Source organism: Rhamphochromis sp. 'chilingali' (genome assembly GCF_963969265.1).
Source record: "Rhamphochromis sp. 'chilingali' genome assembly, chromosome: 2".
In the NCBI taxonomy this organism is placed as follows: domain Eukaryota; kingdom Metazoa; phylum Chordata; class Actinopteri; order Cichliformes; family Cichlidae; genus Rhamphochromis; species Rhamphochromis sp. 'chilingali'.
The window spans coordinates 22228072-22249154 of NC_137930.1; the positions used below are offsets into that span (position 1 = coordinate 22228072).

The 21083-nt window shown below is 38.2% G+C and overlaps 1 protein-coding gene across 1 annotated transcript in view; it reads left to right on the forward strand.

Moving 5' to 3' along the window:
* The window catches only part of astn2 (astrotactin 2), a 302939-nt gene that overhangs the window by 251181 nt on the left and 30675 nt on the right, over positions 1–21083 (forward strand). The window contains exons 19-20 of the mRNA XM_080874142.1: positions 1195–1343; positions 18975–19116. Coding sequence (XP_080730268.1) covers positions 1195–1343; positions 18975–19116 — 291 coding nt within the window. The remainder of the gene's footprint in view (positions 1–1194; positions 1344–18974; positions 19117–21083) is intronic.

Consider the following 21083-nt stretch of genomic DNA (forward strand, 5'->3'; position numbering starts at 1 on the left):
GCAAAGCAGCTTGCACTTGCACAATTGTAAGTATCCTAAAGCACCGAAAGTAGTTTTCCCTAAATTAGAAGTTTTTCTAAATACATTTTTCAGAGTTTTAGCTTGAATGAATTGCTGACAGTTTGCCTTATTTTAAAGTTTTTCTTCCATGTTTTTAGGGCCATATGCTGCATGCATATGCCTCTTGACTGGCTAAGCCAGTTTATACATTCATTGAGGGTTTCTAGCTTACGTGTATAAATGGTATGGAGGTAACTGACTGGTCCTTCTCTTTGTGACTTTTTAAAGTTTTACTGGACCATTTAAATAGCAAAATAATCAGTTCCATCCTTTATTAACAGCTGTTTCTTTTGTAATGATTGTGCAGAGAAAACTCTGTGAGTTTTGGCAGTTCAGTACCATTCCTGTGGGCCCAAATGTTATAATATATGCTGACCCTTGACTTTTAAGCCAAGAAGCAAAATAGATAGGAAGTGATATTGAAATCAGACTCTAGTTTATTTTGCACAGATGTTATAGAAGTACTCTGAAATGCATAAACCTTTTGACTGCTTTCTTAGTATTTTGTTTATGAATTGTGGTTGTTGACTTACTTGATGCCACAAACAGAGTTTTGGTTTCTGTAACTCTACGACCTGACAAAAAAAAAAGCCCAAGAGTCACTGCAGCTGCCAAAATCTCCAACTCTGGTTAGTGGTAGACACATTAAGAACCTGAAATAAGTATTATTATTGTGTGTGAGGATAAAACTGAGCATCAAAACAGCTAACCTCTTTCATGGCATTGTCACAGACACAGCTGGAGAGCAGACAAAAATTGAAATGTTGTTCTTTTATCTCTTTTGAGGGATTAAAGGGGGAAAACTACACATGGAAAGCTGCTGGAGCACATGTGGCTTTGGAATGCTGTTTTGTTCCAAGTCTCTGTTTGCTATTCTGTTGTCAGATGACATATAGCTGGAGGTGGTGCACTCTCTAGTCCAACACAATAACAACAACACGTGGGATTCCCACTTATCCATTTGAGATTTATGACCATGCTTTCAGCATAAAGCATACGCTGATACAATCCTATGTGAAACTCCAGATGAGGATGCCAAATAGTTGTGGAAGCATTTTATCTCATTGTTCATATATGTCTGGTTTTTTTTGTGTGTTTTTTTTTATCTTATCTTGTATTCTCTGTATTGTTTAGTTTGCGCCTATCCCCTTACCTGGAGCCCTCAAGCACAATGGTCGCCCTGGAGTGGATGGATGTGGAGCCTCTGATTGGCTGCAAAGTTTCTGACTACATCATCCAGCACAAACGAGTGGAGGATCCCTCAGAGGCAGAGATCTACACAGGTAGAGGAGCTTAAATTGGCTAAAAGCATCTTTTTAATTAAGCTTTCTTATTGTTGGTCTTTGTTCCACATATATTCATAGCAACATATAAAAGTACAAATAGTTACATTCACAAACACAAAAGCTGAGAATAAGAAATGTTTATACTATTGATTCTATAATAAATAAAGTCTGTTATGCATTGAGTTAGAAGCCTAACCTTTATGTTAGGAGATCTGAGATGGGATTGGGCTTGCAGGAAAAGCAATTACCCACATCAGGTGATGTACTGCTGGAACACTGATGAGCTTTAGGTCAAGCTGGAGTGAGAGACTCCTTTTTTTCAGATTGGTGATGAAGCGATGTCGGAAAGGAAGATGAGAGATTTCACTGACAGATACAAGAATAAAGATGTTTAATGAGTTGATTAGAAGACTCAAATAAGAAGAATTAAACTTACATTTGCAGTGAATGAGTTTAAAGCTTTTGTCTGGATACAGAACAGGCGTGGGAGTTCAGACTGAGGATGGGAGAAGATGACGTAGGACAATTTATCAGGGACGTAAATGGTACTGACCGCTGCACTGTGGGGATAGGGGAATGGTCATGGTAGTGACGGGAGGTGGGGTGAGTCAGGGAAAAGGGCAAGATTTAATAATATTGGAGAAATGAGATGGTCTGGCTTTAGACACTGGGATGCACGGACAGGCCATCCATCATCCAGGGGAGGAGCTAATGAAGCGTGGGCACCAGAGAAAGAGAGGGCACAGATAGCTAGACAGAGCCATGCTGGCAGAGGTGAGGTACGGAGGGGCAGATGGTGTGGGTGACTCACTTTGCTATGTGCCAGTCACCACTCTAATTCATGTTATAACAGAGAACAATGCAGATTGAAATCATTGTCTTCATCTTTTGTCTTTTTAACTTTATTCTGTGTTTTTTTCTTTCTGAACTTTCTTTAACCCTTTAAAGCCGGTCAGAGCGGACACGCTCCATTTTGCGTAACTATTTTTAAATCCCGGTAGCTCTGCAACCACGTAAGCTAGCGCAATAATTTTTTTTTGCATATGAAACCGGAGGAGTTGTACTTACATCTTATGCCATCAGCTTGTCCTCGGTCACAGTTTCCTTCCACATATAGCTTTGCAAAAACTGCATAAAAAGCACTTGCAGCAACAAAAACATAATATTCCAGAAACACGCTTTACCGATCCGATCAGCTGTTTGTAACACTTCCTACGTCCATCAGCGTGAACTATCGCATGTCCTGCATGACCTGCCCGAAACCGGAAGTGACGTCATTTTGCGGAAATGTAGTCTTTTTTACCATCGTGGCCTTATGAGCCTATACTTGTATTTTTAAAAGTTATGTTTGACTTTATGACTTTCTGTGTCGTTTCTGGGATGCTGAGGACTCATATTGCACTGCTGGAAATAGTTTATTTTGATGCATATGCTGTTATTTTGCAAATTTGCACTGTAATATATTTTTTTCGTTTTTCCTGCAGTATATGAAAATTGGTGTATCTCAAAAATAAAACTATGAAGACACTCAAAATAAATTTCCCGTGGTGGGAAACTAGTTTGTGCAACTTTTTTGTATTTACAGTTTTGAGGGATAAGCCTCTTAAATTTCTCTAACTAGAAATATATGTTAAAAAAACAAAAACGATTTTCAATTTTTTTGTAGTTTATTGCACTTTTTTGCAATTTATGTAATTACTATGCACCTAATGCAGACATATTATTAAAATTTGGGCTATAATGGTTGTATTTATGTATAGCAACTTGAAATGCTCCAAAAAATGGCTCGGTTCTATGGTATGTCTTAAAGGGTTAAAATAGGAGTTTGGTGACAAGCAGTGCACTTACATGCTCCATATGTTTACTTAATATATATGACACTTCTAATGACCCACTTTTGCCTTTGTATACCAAAACAGTGGATTTAAAATAAATCAGTGGTGTGATCAGGGTTTAACAAAAGTATCCCATCAACTTTTTAGGACTTACATTGAATGTACTATTGGAAAATGATTAAAAAGCAGCCAAATGAGACTCATTCTCTTTTTATTACATAAAAAAGCAAATGAATGATATGGAGTCATTTCCAAGCATTCAGTTTGCATTTGGTAGCTTTTCACTACAACTCTTAATAAAGACGTGTCAATCCAAGTGAAGGAGACCATCATTAGGCTGAAAAAAACCTGTCAGAGAACTTTAGGAGTGGCCAAATCAACAGCCTAGTACATCCAATGTGCTGGCTGGCTCTGCAGCATCACCACAGCAGACAGCTATTGGATCATTGCATAATTCTTTCCTTGGTTAAGAAAAACATCTTCACAACTTTAGCAAAGTCAAGAAAACCCTCAAGAAGACATCAATGTCAAAGTCTGCAATCGAGAAATGAAATAAATACAGAGGGTTTACGACAATGTACAATTCACAGATTATACTCAAAAGCAGAAAGACCAGATTTGACTTTTCTAACTGAGCCTGCCAAGTTCAGGGAGGAAAAAAGTATATATTTAAAAAATGTTAAAACAATCTTTGGACACATGAAATCAAGATTAACTTGTTACAAAATGACGGGAAAGAAAAGTATGGAGAATAAATAGAAACAGCTCATTAGCTGAAGCATATCACATTATCTGTCAAACATGATGCAGGCGCTGTTATGGCATGGGCATATATAGCAGACGGTGGAACCAAGCCACTGGTTTTTAATAATGACGTGATTGCTGATAGAAGTAGCAGGATGAATTGCGAAGTGTAGAGAGAAATAATCTCTGCTCAGATTCAGCCCCGTTCTGCAAAACTGATCAGATGGCGCAAATGGATAGCGTCCCAAAGCGTACTGCTAAAGCAGGCCAAGAGTTTCTCCATGCAAAGTTTGGTGATATTCTTCATTGCTTAAGTCAGTCAACTGATCTCAACCCAATAGAGCAAGTTTTGCAGTGGAATCTTCTCAAAACAGGAGATGCAGCGTTTGATGATTTCCAGGGGTTCAAGACTGCCTGCTGTTACTGACTGAAAATGATTTATTTAAAATGATGTTAGGCCAATTACACGTGGAGCCTCTAAATTTGACGGACTGTATAGCTGAACTTCCTAAACAGTTAAAGCAATACATTTGTCAATTCCCTTAAATTAAAGCTAAAATCCAGCACTTCAATCACACCTTGATTTAAAACCCACTGTGATGGTGTACAGAGGCAAAATTACAAAATTGGTTTCATTGTGCAAATAGTTATGGACCTAACTGTAAAGGCTGCCTCTTAAAATCAAGAGATCCAGTTCTCTGAGCTCAACAAATAAAGGAGCATGTTTTTCAAGAACTGCCGTTTTCTCACACTTATGTATTTTGAAGTTATTGGACTTTATTTATTTAAGAAGAATTTCAGAAGCATTTACTGGGAAACAAATTGTGAAACCAAAAGCTGAAATTAAAAAAACGTCCAGCTGAGCACTATACAATACTCACCTTGTGTATAAAAAGTGCAATATGTTTTAAAGCCGAGCCATTCCTCAGTGCTATATTTTTTTCTCAGCTCCTCCTGCCTTTCACAGACAAATGCACATTGACAGATTTCCTTATGGCAGCTGCCACTAAGGCCAGCTTTCGTTGGCCAAGCAGCAGTTTGGGGGATAAACCTTTTGCTTGAGGGCATCTTGGTGGTTTTTTGGATACAAGTGTTTCTCCTTCATTTTCCCCGTTCACATTTTCCGAGACTGTGTGACGATATGAACCACTGAGCTCGTAGTCAAGCTTCTCCAACATCTTAGGGTGGGTACACTCTAGGATTATTCGGCTGAATTACAGTAAAACCATGTTTGACCATTCTAGGGAAAAATCCTGATCCAAAGCTTAAGTCAGGGATGACAGTTGGCACTATAAAGCAGTGTGAGGTGATATTCACTTTTCATGTGTTAAAGAGGGAATATTATGGAAGATGTGACTTTTTGTATTTTTATATTTGAATGTTGAATAAGGGACTAGTTTATTATAAAAGTGCTCTTTGAAGCATTTGGCTCTTCCATGATAAATTACAGGACACCTATGGTGTTCAGAAATGTAAACATAAAACATACAAATAACAGTTGTTTCTCAGTATTACTGGAAACAAAAAGCTAGATAAAACACCAATAACAATGTATGGTAGAGAGGGATGAGCATGACCGCATCCTACTTAATCAGTAGTAATAGCAGTACCTTCATCCAGGAGATGGGGTATAGCCGAAGCCAGCATTAACCCTCTCAGGCTCAAATTAAATTTTTCTTGCTAATGCACAAAAGAATACCTGCAGTGGTACTTCTGAGTAAAACAAACTCATAAAATATGTATGTGGGGTAATCAGGTTGTTAGCTTTTAACTGTTGCAAATCTGCAACGCCTGTCTTGAGAGGGTTAATGGAACTTGAGGATGCATCTGCATCCATTCAAAGCTGAAACACTGCTACAGGCTGGCGTCTGACATAAAAGAAATATAGACGGCTTCAAACAGACACTCAGCCATGCTGAGTATGAGTCACACATCCAGAGCACACACAGCCATATGCACACTCATACAGATGGCAGACAGAAAGAGTGTGAAGATGCAGACACTTGGATACAGTCTTTATTGGATTCACAAAGCCATGTTTCTATGTTATTGCTGTCTAGACGAGGACAGGAGAAAAGACCGTGTCCCTCTATTGTTCAGGTCAGTCACAGGACATAAATAAGTCCACAGATTTGGCTTCTCTGATTGTGAGAGGGCCGATGTTATCCACTGGAAACCGGCATGTGCAACCTGCTTTTACATGATTTATGATACAAATTAAAGCTGCACTCACATATTTATCCGTTAGACATCAGCAGAGTAAGTCACACACCTCAGCTGAAATGTGTGGGGATAACACTTGGGGAGGAAAAAAAGAAGAAGAAAAAAGTAAATTCAGTCATCGCTCCAGTCATCGCTAAAGAGGAAGACTCGCTTTTATTTTTCAAATGCTTTTTTCCACAAGCTGGGGTTAAATAAGCTGATTTGAATGACGTAATGTGCCACCCTTTTGGCTTAGGTTTTTCATCCTTAACAACTTCCTGCATGAATAGATGCAATCATAAAGTCCTTGAAAATCTTTACAGTGAAAGCTCTCTTCCTCCAAGCTAATATTCATAAATGTTTCTGATGTGACTCCGTCTTGCCTGGTGATGCGTATTGATTCTACACCTCAGTTACCTCATAATTGGTAAAGGGGATCTGTGTTTACTGGAAATTTCATGTCAAAGTTTGAGTGTGTTCTTTGGAAGTGCCTTATTCAGTTATAAACCCTCCATCAGTACGGTCGGTGGCGTAAGAACCAGCCACGTTAGCTCCCTGACTTCTCGTTTCTTATGCCACTTCTATGCCTCTCCCTAATTTCTTTTTCTTAGCCTGCTCTACTTGCACTGTATTTGGCCGTGAATCCAGGAAAAGACAATATTATTTTTACATATGGTAGGGCTGTTGTACTAACTGTTATAAACAAAAAAGGCCTTAAAAATAAAAGCAGGTAACAAAATACAATGCGATGTATGAAGTCTGTCAATAGCATGTCTTCCTGCAACCTTAAAACTTTCATCCGTGCCCGAGAAACAGCCCACAACTGAGTTTATTTGCACTTTTTATATATATCATTTGTTGCCATTTGTCTCCGTTCACTCCTTTTCCTCCAAGAAGCATTTATTTTATAACGTTAGCCATTCTAACCACATCTGTACAAGCCATTAGGAACCAATTTTCTTAGCTTATCCTACTTATCAGTACTTTTTGAAAATTTGTCACTTTTTTTTAAGGCTTCACCCTGGTCCCTCACAAATCATGAGTAGTAAGGATAGCAGATGAGCCCTTAGTGCATTTATCTTGTTGTTTATGTGGACAACGCTGTACTAGCAACCCTAAGGGCTTAAATACAATCACGTCCATAGTAGATACCTCTGTGCTATTCTCAAAAGCCTCCAGTTTGCACATAGTAAAACGGGAAATGTTAGTAAAAAGGTTCCTTTTAAGCTTGAACTTCACTATTGCTGGAACCCAGAGTTTATATTGCTACAGTAGAAGTTGGGAAACGTGTGGTTTAAATAACTTGAGAGGTGACACATTGCTGTAGAAGTAATTTGAAATATTGTGTTGTTTTTGCTCCAACTACCTATTCCAGTCAGACTATACTGGCATGCAAAAGAGAATTCTTATAGTTCTGAGCGATTACTGGGGAATCCCGTCCCCAGAATGTGTATCTGCAGTGTGTTGACAGAGACGCTGCCATGCAAAATGCATCCACAGTGATGCACCAATCAGAATCAAAAAATACTGTTGTGGAGTATAGGGCTCTGCAGTTAATACAATTTTCCAGTTATTATTTTCACTTCTGATGAGTATGAAAATAAAACATACAAGATAAAAGAAATGACAGTGCAGCGCTTCATTTTGCAGTGATGCTCTTGATTTGTCTTGTGTTATAAATCTGGCCCAGCGTTTGTCTTTACAGCAGCGCGCTTTCACCCTGCCAGACTGGGGTACAAGCCAAGATGGTGGAAAGAGTGCCTTTGAATTATCAGTTATTTATATTTCAAGGAAATTGACAGTTAAAGCATCTTTGTAAAGTCAACTCTCAACCGGTGAGTCATGTTTTCCTTCAGGGGCTTCCAAAGAATTGTGTCACAACTTACAGATACGCAACTTATGTTAGAAAATGTCTATCTTATTGTAAAATATAGCATGTAGGCAAGTGAAGCGAGGAGTTAATAACGACTGGAACAGGGAATTCTACACTTGTGTGCCTTGTGCACAACATCTGTTACAAAGATAAAAAGGTTTTAATGGGCAACCTCTAAACATGAAAAATGATCCTGATGGGCAGTCAAATTAAAATGGATATCTCTGTGACCTCTGGTGACCGCCACAGAAAGCAATTAACTACTCATATTATCTGTTAGAAACAGAATCAAATTTGAGGAAATCCCTGAACATTAGTGGCACTTTTTGTTTTGGTTAAAACACTATTTCTGTTTTAATCTTCCATCTGAATATGGGGTGATAGCGCCATTAAAATCCGTCAGTATAATATGGCTAAGGGTAAACTAATATAGGGAATAGCCCTCCTCCCTCTAAATATTATTTACTCTCCCGATCAGGAATGGATGTGTTTAAATCATTGACTTCAGACTCAGGCTCAAGCCTCTAGATGGCACACCAATGCAGAGGCAGTGTTCACAAAGACGTCAGCACAGCACTAATGGGTCAAACCAGATGTGAAAAATAAGATAATCACAGATCGTAAGAGATTTTGCATAAACTATTAAAACACTAGAAAGTCTAGTTTTAATACAACCAAACGTTGACACAATGATAGAGTGACAGAGAATTAGTATACTGTATACTCTATACTGAAGGCACATCCATTTTAACTTGTGCCTGAAGTAATGGTAAAGTAATTAAGGTGATACTTTTATGATATTTGTTAAGAAGGATAAGGATGGTAAGGAACTGACCTGGTTTCATTTAAGCTATGTGGCACCAAAGCCCGAAACTCAGCCTGCTAAACTTTTTTTTTTTTTTTTTTTTTGCAAAATGATGCAAGACAGTGTTTTGAAAGGGTGGGAATAAATAGTGACATATTTGCAATATGATGTTCTTGTTTCTCAGCTATGTTTCTTGTCGATCTCCCTGGGAGTTCTTTAAAAAAAAGTGAAGCACAAACAAAGAAGGGAAAAGAAAAATCTTACTAGTGCCTCTTTTTTTGGCTAAACACAGACAGTTTGGTTTCCATCATCACATTTGTACCATTCCTGCATTATCTTCTCAGCTGCTAATTTCAGTCGCTTGTCCTTAAATCACAGTTGTGCTGATGTGACACTTTTTTTGTGAGCGCGTTCATAAGCGTAGCACTGTGCTTCCCGCAACCCTCGCACAAATGCACACACACTTGGTGCTAATTAAAAACCTGTGAGTCTGTGTGTTGCGTCACTGCTGTGTGACACCTGATTTTGTGGCATGAAAAAAAAAATCTCAGAGGGCATGGCAGACTGGAACAATTACAGGACTGACAGGAACATGCGCACACAAAAACAGAAGAGATTGTCTGAAAATGTGGAAAGTCTCTCTGAGAGACGCAGATACAAAAAAAGAGAAGACAACGAGGAAAGAATAAGACACAAGCTGGAGGAGAGAGAAACCAGACAGCAGCAGGACTAAGGGTTACACAGCAATGATGTCACCTCACGCTGGCACTGTTGGACTCAGAAATGGATTAGCCATTTGATCTTTGCCCTTATTTTAGTTCCAGTTTCCTCCTTCTAGCTTAACCAGCCAGCTTATTGGGATAAATAACACAGGGATGCTCCACGGCTTTGCTTACATCTATTATCACATGTCTCGTACTTCTACATACCTATCCTCTTTCCTCATGTCGCCCTTTTTTATGCGATCAGAGCTAGTGGTATCCCCCTCCCCTGTTTATGTGACAGCTCCATCATTGGTTGAGACCAAGAATGCACCCCAATGCGTCGATAAGCCCTCGTTCAAAGAGATTGAATTATATGGAGATAAAGGGTGTCCTTGAGCATGGTTGCAGATAACAGATTGGAGTGACACAGCTGACTCTCTTTGTTTTGTTAATTAAAGATGACCTCATCGCTAAAAATGGACGCTGTGCACCTCCTCGTCACGAGCTTCGCCATCAGCAGATTGCAGATTGCAGGCAGGGGGCCAAGGGCTTTCTGCAGTCCCTTTCCCTTTTTGCTTCCTTTCCCATTTTGCCTCTTCACACACATATTGTTAGTCTCTCTGTCTTCGCCACAGGTCTCTCCATCTCTCATTAATTACAACAATCATTCAATGTCCCCAAACTCTCGCTAATGGAAGTGCACTGGAATTATGGAATTATTACTAAGACAAGATAAGGATGCTGCCTCTCAGTTCCTTCCTTTTCATTCATCATTGTTTGTTGCAGCCTGTTTTGTCCCCATTATTTATAATGAGATATTTGTCTGTTTGACACAGTTTGTGCCTGGGCTTGATCTTTGTTGAATTTGGTGGCGACGAAAAAATCAATTTTAAAATGCATTTATGCATTAAATTAGGATTGATTAGTTGTTTTTGCAAATTTGGGGCATATGCAGGCACAAAATGGTAGAAATAAATATGCACTCTGAATAGAAACCCATGCTTATCAAGGAAAGACTACAAGCAAGCCTGCTGAGATTTTTTTGCAGCTATTATAATCACTGACTGGACAATTTGGTTACCATCGTGTTTGTGCTCCAAATAAAGTCAAGCTATAGGCCCTGAGTCTGTTTATATTTACATGTAAATTTACAGGTAAACTGACATCATTTACAGTATGCATTATCTAAATGTGATATAAAACACTATAAAATTGTGTAAGATATTCTTTATACAAAGGTTTTTTTAAAATCAGTGTTGTAATTTCAATATTGACACAATATTGACAAAATGAGAGGGAAATGCTGATTTAGGTGGGCAATTGTTTTTGTTGGACTGTATGGTGTTATATAGGAAGAGACACAGTAGAAAGCTAACATTCTGAGAAAGAGGAGCATGAAGGAGAATCATGGTTTTGATTCCCATCTTGCAACAAAAAAATATCGTTAAAGAGAAAGGCAAGATAACTACTTAAAGGAAGGAAAGCTCAATGACCTGGAACAATAAACAATGTTTAATCTACACACCGAACTTATGCAGATGAAATGGCTAGAAGTAGAGCTGAGAGTGTCATGACGCAAGAGCTGGAAAAAAAAAAAGAAATGGCAACTTATTAAGTCCGTTTAAAGCAAGAAAATTGCAATTAAATGTATCACTGTCGTAGCCAACACACCCCACCCTGAATAGACACCAAGACAGTTCCTGTTAGGGTTGTTAATAGCACAAGACTGTCCTACTAAGACAAGTGAAGAACCTGAGCGGGATGAACATCTCAAAAAAAGAAAAACACTGCTATTGGGAGACAAACTTAATGAAACAAAATAAGATACACTGATCATGGAAAATAAATTGTTAAAGCGATGATACAAATAAATGGAACCCCTGTGGAAGCCAAAGTATTGATGGTAAAATAACTCAGTCTTGGACTTGGATCAATGCCAGTGACATCATGGGATATTTATATCTGGGAAATTGGATGTTAGTGGCTTGTGTGAATATTAGTTGTGATTGTGTAGAGGAGTAAATCAAAATTATTATGTATACTTTGTTGTTCCCTATTAATTCCATACATTGTGTACGTTTAGCAGTATAGGGACACATACAAAGCAGTTTATGTGCTATAAAAAAAGTTATAAGAATTATAAATAGGTCATTCAAACACTTACACATCAAGCTCACACATCAAGCTTCATTCACAATAGAAAATATTCCCTCTTTTTGTTCCATTGCCCGTGTTGCCTTTTGAGAATAAAAAGGAAAAAAAGGAAAAAAAAAGTTTAAATTGTCATTCATCTCTACTCTAAAAATATTTCCATTTTTTATGTATACTCAGTCAAATCTCACTAAGCGTCAATGTCCAGAAACACAATGCCCATGCTGGCCACTGTGTTTGCTGACACAAGTGGTTTTAGTTTAATGCCTCCCTACACAAGTCTCCTCACAGTGTTGTACAACAGCACTAGTTGATGCCATGAGTTCACACTATTCTCCTTGTCAGGTAAAAGATGGCACTGCAAATCAATTCTTCAAACAGTGCAGCACAACAACCAAACAGCCTGTCAGTACTGACACCTCTTGTCTTAATTCAGATTCAGCAGGAGGGCCAAAAGGACAAAGCAAAGCCAAAAGCAATAAAAATGACCAGACGTGGTACAGATGGCCCTACGAGGCCATTAGTCTGTAAGAAAGCAACCCCTTCTGAGCCAATTTCTTGCTATGTAGAAAAGGTAAGGTAAGGTCACTGCCTAACAGATTTTAATTCACGGGTAGTCATAGCCAGTGTGCCACATCGTTCTGAAAAGGAAACAAACAAAAATAAAGAATCTGATAAACATCCAGAGCACGTGATATCGCATATCTTTAATAGCTCAAGTCAGATCAAATTTTTTCAACAGTAGGAAGTCAAGGTTTGTGTACATGAAACAATTTTCAGTTTGCATGCCACTTTGTCATCTAGCTGTAACCTCATTTGACCTTCTCCCTATAAGAGCTGCCTTTAACAGAACTGTATAACTATGGCAGGCAGGATGACAGTGCAATTAAACATTTAAATTAATCCTAAAGGAGGATCAAATAATTAATTAATCGGTTTTGTCATTACATCTGCTAAACTTGTTTCTTCATGCTTTCATTCATACCCATATGTTATTTTACATTTAAATATGATATCTTATCTTTGATTAAACTATGGCCTGGGTGAAAACTCAATTATTATTAGCTGGAGGGAAGTTGATTAATTTCAGATAACTGTAAAGCTCTGACGTAATGCTCTTTTTACTCTTGCAAATGAATGTGTTATCAAGATGTAAGCATTCCACTGAGTTTGTCCATAGGATTAGTTCCTGCTCAGCAACAATATGTCATCTCAGCAGACAATGCTTTCAAGAAATAACTTAAATGAGGAAGAAAAGCTTCAGCGAATAGTGTGTTGTGCAGGTTATATTCACTTTGACAAAGCAACACTGTGATTGTAGAAAACATGAATCATATTGAGCAACAATTCCAGTAAAATGAAACGTCACCAGTCTCATTAAAAGAAAAAAAAAGAATTGCATCTGAGATGCTGCAGCTTCCTCTGTGAGGGAAACCAGGACCTGTTCTTGGAGCCAGATCAGGAAGACAAGCTTGCTAACAGCTTTTTTTTTATCTGTTTAAAAATATTTTTTTTAAAAGGTAGTGTGTTAGGTGGAGTGGTACCAACTAATTTTATTTGGGCTCACCTCTATACAAGGGTTCTGGAACCTAACCGCTGCGAGGGGCTTGACTCTATCCTTATCCAGATTTTACATATAATGAGAGGAACCGGGGAGTTTGTGGGGATACTAACAAGACCCTGGCTGGCTGAGTGCTGCAGTCATGGAATTTGCACTGGAGCGTGAGAGGGTCACCTCTGCGTGACTGAGTCACAGAGAGCAAGGCTCTGGATGGCAAGGCGATTCTGGATGGGATCTTGGATAATGTACTGGAAGAGAGGTCATTTGTAGGAATGGCCTGACCTAAAGCAGAGCACAAGTTTAAATTTTACCAAAGTACTTAGCCCATTGGTCAGTGATTGGACACAAGGTTGAAGAGATTAGCAGAGCTGAACAACTAGTGGTGAGTTGGATCAGATGGCAGGAAAGACTGCTGGACAGAAATGGTAAACCCTGCAGTTACTGAACAGTTAATTGCATCCCAGGGGAGATGGGGGACATAGCATCTGAGTTGGCCATCTTCAAAGACTCAGTTGCAGAAACGCTCATTTAGGAGCTGTGGTCAGAAGGTCATAGCTGCCTGCCATAGAAGGCAACCATTGGTTGTGAAGAAGGCTGGTTGGGCTGGATGACTTCTGAAGCAGTAGTTAAATACTGGAGTGCAGTTATTGTGGTGGCACCCAGATATGGAGACGCTGGAGCAGGTCACACTTAGTTTATATAGTTAGTTAGTTAGTTAGTTAGGCACCTAAATTTTATGGTATATGCAGAACAGATTGTAGGACAAAGACAGTTTTTTCTAGTTTTACTAGTTTTGCCTTTGGACATAGAGTCAATGTGTAACAGTGGTGCAGAACTTTAGCTTTAATTCAGTGGGTTTAACAAGAACGATTATATTAACTTTTGAAGAATTACTGACATTTTTATACTTAGTATCGCCTTGCAGCAAACTTCAGTTGCTGCTTGTTTGTGCGTCCCTTTCAGTTTTTTATCTCACAAACCATACTGTTACTTTTACAGTATGCTTTGGGTCATCATCCATTCACACTGTGAAATGCTGTCTGATCAGTTTTGCTATGTACAATTTAGCATTTATCCTGATAGTTCTCTCAGCAGCCACATCATCAATAAACACGAGTGACCCAGTTCCACTGAGAGCCATTCATGGCCACGCCATTACATTCCCTGCACCATGTTTGACAGATAATGCGGTATGATTCAGATCATGAGTGTTTCTCTCCTTCATACTTTTGTCTTCCCATCTGGTGCAAGTTAATCTTGGTTTCATCTGGCCAGAACGTTTTGCAGAACTGTGCAGACCATTTTAGATGTTTTTTGGCAAAGTCGAATCCATGTAACCAGTGGTTTGCACCTTGTTGTAAACCATTTGTATTTCCATTCATAAAGGCTTAGTTGTGTAATTGTTTTTCTTAACCATGGAAATAATTCTCTCATCATGCACTTTAGTTGTCTTCTGTGGTCTTTCAAACTTTTTAGTGTTGCTGAGTTAGCCGGTTCAGATTTTTTTTTCTTCCTTTTTTAAGACTGAAGCAGATGGGCGATTTGGACATTCCTAAAATTTTTGTTATCTCTCCCATAGATTATTTTTGATTTTCTACCCTTATTAATCCCTACCCTACTTACACCAATATATCCTTGCAATGAAAAGCTATACTATTCAAATTCAGCACTTTGAAGCAACTACTTATACTTGTTTAATAAAAAAGTGCTTTAGTGTTATTACTCACTTGTATGTAAGTGAATAAGTTCATTTATCAATTCCAATTACATTTTTTCTTCTTCTGATACTTTCAAATTTCCTCCTTGAAGAAAAAATATCTAAACATATCTAATCCATAAACCAGCTCACCTTGACGATTTGCATATACATTCTCATTCAAATAAAAACATATACAGAAAGACAAATACAGCTAATGGCTAAAGCAGTTAGACTGTGCATGAATTAGAAACTGTATGTGAAAGGCTATGTCTGCCATAACAGAATGGCAAGTTTGGTTTAAAGACAGAAAACCCCCACATGTCCCGTTCCACATGTGCACACATTTCCACATCCAAGTTCAGAAGATGCACATAAACGTGAATATAAAGTCCATAGTACATGTGTAGATTTTCTCTGCATACACATTTACTCCTTTATAATACCACAGTTATGTTTTTGTGTGCTGCAATTATTTTTGTTATTGTGTCTTCCACTTGCTGTTACTTATGCTTTCCGTGAAGGAAGGACCTCTTTGATTCTCTTTTCCTCTTTTGCCCTCCTCCTTTTTGTGTTGTTACGTACCAAAGTTTTCTGAGAGGGGTATTCCTTGTTTTGTTTTGTTTTTTTCAGAGACTTTGCGCCAGCCTGGGTCAGGAACTGTTTCTGTTGTGGCGCAGCAAAGCTCTTTGAGACATTGTATATGATATCGGTCTGTACAAATAAACTTATCATGACTTGTTTGCAACTACATCATAGTTACAAGGCCAGGATGTGTTTGAATCAGAGTGGTTCTTTTGTACACTGTCAGTCAGCCCAAGACGTCACTTTCCCATGATTTGCTGTTATTTGTTCTTCTCTCTGCTTACTAAAAAGGTCACCTGGCATTTACCATGAGGTTTTAATCGCCATGTAAGCTGGAGAACACGCAAAATGGCTTTTACCGTAATAGAATTTCAGGGGCCTTAATTTTTGCCAGCTGTGAGCTGTTTGGCTTCGGTATTGACAGAAATGTTGACGGACCACAGGCCTACCCATGAGGAACCCTCATAACAATAAATGCTGCTTCTGGGTGTGCTCACATTTCTTATTCTATTGTTAATGGATTGGATTTTGATTATCTTTACCTAATTCTGATATGAAATCACTTATAAGATATCCCCTTTTAAGCTATCGCATTTGAAAGTCTTGAGTAGAAATCAAAAACACGCATAGACACAGCCAAACATGTGCGCCAATATGTGTGCCAATAGCTTGTAAAAAAAACTTCCACTTTAGCAGTTGAGTCATACATCATTTTGCACGTGTGAACATATTCAGTTAATCAGCCCATTCTCCACTCCTAGGGATGCATACACACACAAACCCTCCTCACGTTTCCTCTCCTGTGATACCAGATGAAAATAGACATGCACATCTTCTCCATACTCTCTAAAACAGAAGGTGGTATGCAAGGGGTTACCAAAGTACACATGCTTGACCCCAATCCTGCACTATGTGTTATGGCAGCAAATTATTCTTCTTGTAGATTTTGGTAATGATCTCTAGAAAATTGTGTTTCAAAACTAGTATGCTAACTTATGTTGATATTGTGAGGCCAAGTTCTAAAACACAAATGTGTATTTTAAGTTCTTTTCAACTCTTTTGTAAGTGGACTGGTATTTATATAGCACGTGCTCTTACTGATGCTCAAAGCGTGTTAGAAGGAATTTAGAGTTGCTTTCAAGGTAGAGATCAGGCACGGTAATCTGTCTTTATTATTCTGAACAAAATCTGAATGCTTTCAATTTTTGTTAGCTCTGCTTTTTTATAGTTGCATGGTGTGAGCAAAATTTCAGAGTACTCCTCACCACTCTCAAGGTGCCAGAACTGTCAGTGTTCCTATGAAGGATCAGTCTAAAGGACTAGGTTGTGTTGTGCTGTGCTGCATAAATTGTATTGTAAATTAGTAGGGAAAGAGGGTAGGTTCATTGGTTTAACAATTTGTTGTAAGAGTAATTAAAATATTTATTAGTTATGTAATACCCACTATGGTCTTTGGTGACTCTTTGAATTGATAATTGTATAATAATTTGTCGTTTTGATCAGCTAATTAATACCAAATGCTGCTACTTAAATATACGTTCTGTACCGTATGTCCAGTAATACCTTACTAAATCATTAATTAACGTAAACCGAGCACATCCTTAGACTGTCCAAGGAAGCCAGTGTAGCTGGAGGAAACCCATGCAGGCACATGGAGAACTTAAAGTGTTAAGAAAACTCACTTGTGCATCTCTAATACAAGATAAGTGAGTTATGAATTGATGGCAGTTACTGGGTAATCTACTACAGCTCTTTCATTTAATCCTTTCATCTATTTTTACTTGTCACTATTTAATTTATGCAAAAATCATGTCCTAGAAGGTTTGTGTGAATATGCTATTTCAAATCTTCAGAGAGATACTTTTGTTGTCTGTCAAGTTTTTGAAAGTGCCGTTTAAACCAAGCAAATAAAAAAAACAAGAATTTTGTCTTAGCAACAAACAATAACTTACTTGTCAGAGACTAAGCTCTCAGTTTGTCAGTAGCCCTGCCACTTGATTTTTGCAAGTCAGAATAATAATAATAAAAATAAAAATGACAAATCTCCCCAACTTCTCCAAAAACTTCTGAAGTATACTTTAGTGGCGTTTCAACTTTTTGATTTACCCTGATCATCAAAACATCCACTGACGACATCATTCTTCTCCACGACCACATCCAAAATCATAAAACATAATCATAAAACTCACTGCCTTTTTTCTTGTACAGCCTCGCTCTTTACTAGTTCTCTCCTGACCTTTTTTTTCTTTTTTTCTTTTACTGAACATTTGTGCATGCTGTGTTTTTTGTATTATTTTAAATTTTTTTAGACTCTGTGATGGAACAGATTTGGTATTTGGTATTATTTGAGTTTTTTTATTGTTGAAAGTTGCTTAAGGTGAAAGATAAAGTTTAATTTCTATTTGAACTGTGCGCTACAGGACATACCACCAACATCCCTGAGATGTTGTTTTGAACAAAACTGATACCAGTATTCACAACTTACTTTCAGCCTCACGTGGACTTTAACAACAATATAAATTAACACAGTTTGAGAGTGATGTTTAGAAAGGTAAGACCTTTGGAGGAGTAATCCTGTGTAATAGTGCTGGAATGTGTTTGGGGGCAACCTCCTATACACAGAGCTCTTTCTGTGAAAAGGTCAAATCATTCATTCGTGCAGTTCTTTTTCCTCTTCCTTGCAACCTTTTCTTACCATCCCCTTGTGCCCCACCAGCCAGACTCTCTGTGTTTATAATTTGGCACACGTATCATAAGCTAAAATTAAGCTGCCCTTTACCTCATGTAGAAATAGTTTAAAATCCAACTATTTGAGAGCTTTTAAACCACAGTAGTTTGACAGGTCTCGCCTTTTTTCCATCACCCCCATGAGTACTGGAAACTGATGTTGTGTATGCCTGTGTCTAAATGAACAATTGTGCATTGCTTTTCTTGCACAGCTTGTGAAGTAAGCTGTTTTTGAGACACCACTGTGTTCAAGGAGGTGTCAGTGTAATAGCAGCATGTACAATAAGTCAAAATGTGTATGAAATCCTGTTCTCTTTACAGTTCTGTAATGTAATGTGAATGGGTTCCTGACAGTAAAAAGTCCCATTTGTTATGGCCTCGGCTTGAGCAGGCAGAGGTGAAACAACATCATTCAAATTGCACAGTTACAAGAGCTCCATGCCTAAATGTAGAAATCCATTCATGACTAAGCTCGTGTTTTGCACTGTTGTTTTTCTTATGTTAAAACATGTGGTGGAACCAAAACATGTGGGATTGTTTCGCAATAGATGGAACAATAGATAAAATGCAATGTTGAAAGATACGTTTGCAATTGTTCATTTTTTCCCCCCTCAAAATATTTAATAGTAAAACAGGCCAAATAACATTTCCAAAGTGACCTTTTTGTAAGAACCTTTCTTTGGTTCAGACTTCAATTCGTGCTTTCATTGTTTTCCCTTTCCTTCCAATGTTATCTCTTTATAAGGTGAGGTCCTGAGCTTGATGGATGATCTGTTTTCTGGTTTGGGTTCGTCCTGTGTTGTTGCTGGGAGGAGGAGTGGAGACCATCCCCACTCTGTGCTATATTCAGTGGTCTTCAAGTGCCTGGAACCCGACAGCCTCTACAAGTAAGTCTCTTCTTTGCCCTCTGCCTCATTGAACTACACCAAGTCAATGGTGTTTGTCACTGCCTCTTAAGATCAGTGGGCAGAAACATATTCTCTCAATGGCCCTAAAAAACTAGAATTTTACAATGAAGGCCACCATGACAATGAAAATCAAGTTTAGATTGTTTGCTGCTCCATTATTCACCAAGAGCCAAGAAGTAGCTCCACATCCTCTATGCAAATGTACAAAACACTACCCTACAATATACAATACCAGTCGAGCATTTGGAAACACCTTCTGATTTAATGTTTTGTTTTTTTTAATTTTCATAACTCTTTAAATTCTAGATTATCACTGAAGGCATCAAAACTATGGAGCAGTTCGAGTATGGAGTTGAAGCAATGTCCAAACAAAAAGCAGTTCAAAAAGAGTTATAACGAAATGATCTTCATGAGTGATAAAGAAAAGGAAATTATTGAAATTCAGTCAATGTCTCTGTTTAGGAAATTTTATTTATGCTCATTGAAACTGGAGGTATTGGTGTGGAGGTAAAGTTATAGGATCACAAAAACATAAGGATATGATGTGGTGTCTATATTATATTAGAAATCTGTTCGTCATTATTACTGCAGATTATATCAGTAAGGAAGCTGATTGAATATAGACTGATAACTTATGGCAAAGAGTGGGATTAAATAAGTGTGTACTTCTTCCCACTCCTTTTCGATATGTAACTGAATCACTACAGGTGAAGTAATATTGAAATATATTAGCTTCAATTTGTATCTTTTTTCTTCTTCTTTTATTTGCTAAATGAACTTTGTATATTGTTTACATAATCCAAACTATGAATGAACACGTATGGAATTATGTAAAAGTGTTAAATAGCTCAAAACATGTTTTATATGCTAGATTCTTTAAAGAAGAATCCCAAACCATTTCGATTGGGTTTAGGACTGTGGAGGCCAGGCCATTTGGCGCAGCACTCCATCACTCTCCTTCTTGGTCAAATAGCTCTTACACAGCCTAGAGGTGTGTTTGGGGTCATTGTCCCGTTTGACAAATAAATATTCACCTTTTCTGCACCGCACAAAGACACGGTGGGTGGAACCAAAGATCTCAGATTTCGACTCATCAGACCAAAGCACAGATTTCCCCCTGGTCTAATGTCCATTCCTTGTGTTTCTTAGAACAACAAAGCTCTTCTGCTTGTTGCTTTTCCTTAGTAGTGGTTTCTTTGCAGCTATTTGACCATAAAGGCCTGATTCATGCATTATTAGTGTCCTCTGAACAGTTGATGTGGAGATGTGTCTGCTACCGGAACACTGTGTGGCATTTATCTGAGGTGCTGCTAACTTGCGATTTCCGAGGCTGATGACTTGGATGAATTTATCGCCAGTAGCAGAGGTGACTCTTGGTCTTCCTTTCCTCATGTGAGCCAGTTTTGTTGTAGTGTTTGATGGTTTTTGTGAATGCACTTGGGGACACATTCAAAGTTCTTGAAGTAATGATAGACTGCCGTTCCTCTTTACTCTTTACTGTACTAACCTGACTTCTGCACAACACAACTGATGGTCCGAACCCCATTAATAAGGCAAGAAATTCCACAAATGAACCCTGACAAGGCACCCTGACAGGTGACTACATCATGAAGCTCATCGAGAGAAGGCCAAGGGCTTGGAGCGCTGTCAAAAAAGCAAATGGTGGCTACTTTCAGGAATCTAATAATCTAAGCTTATTCAGCCTGTTTTCATCCACAGGGTGTCAAATATGGCTTCTGTCAAAAAGCTATTTTTCTGTGTTTCATAGATAACTACAAGGTGTACTGTGTGACTCATGCTTGAAAAAGACCCCTGTAGTGTCAAAGTTTCACACACTTGATAGGATCATTTTTCACCATTTAGGTTTAAAGTAACCAGTAACCTTGTATTTCTTAGTGCCTTAACTAAACCAAAAAACTTTGAATACTTAAACATAACCAGACAGT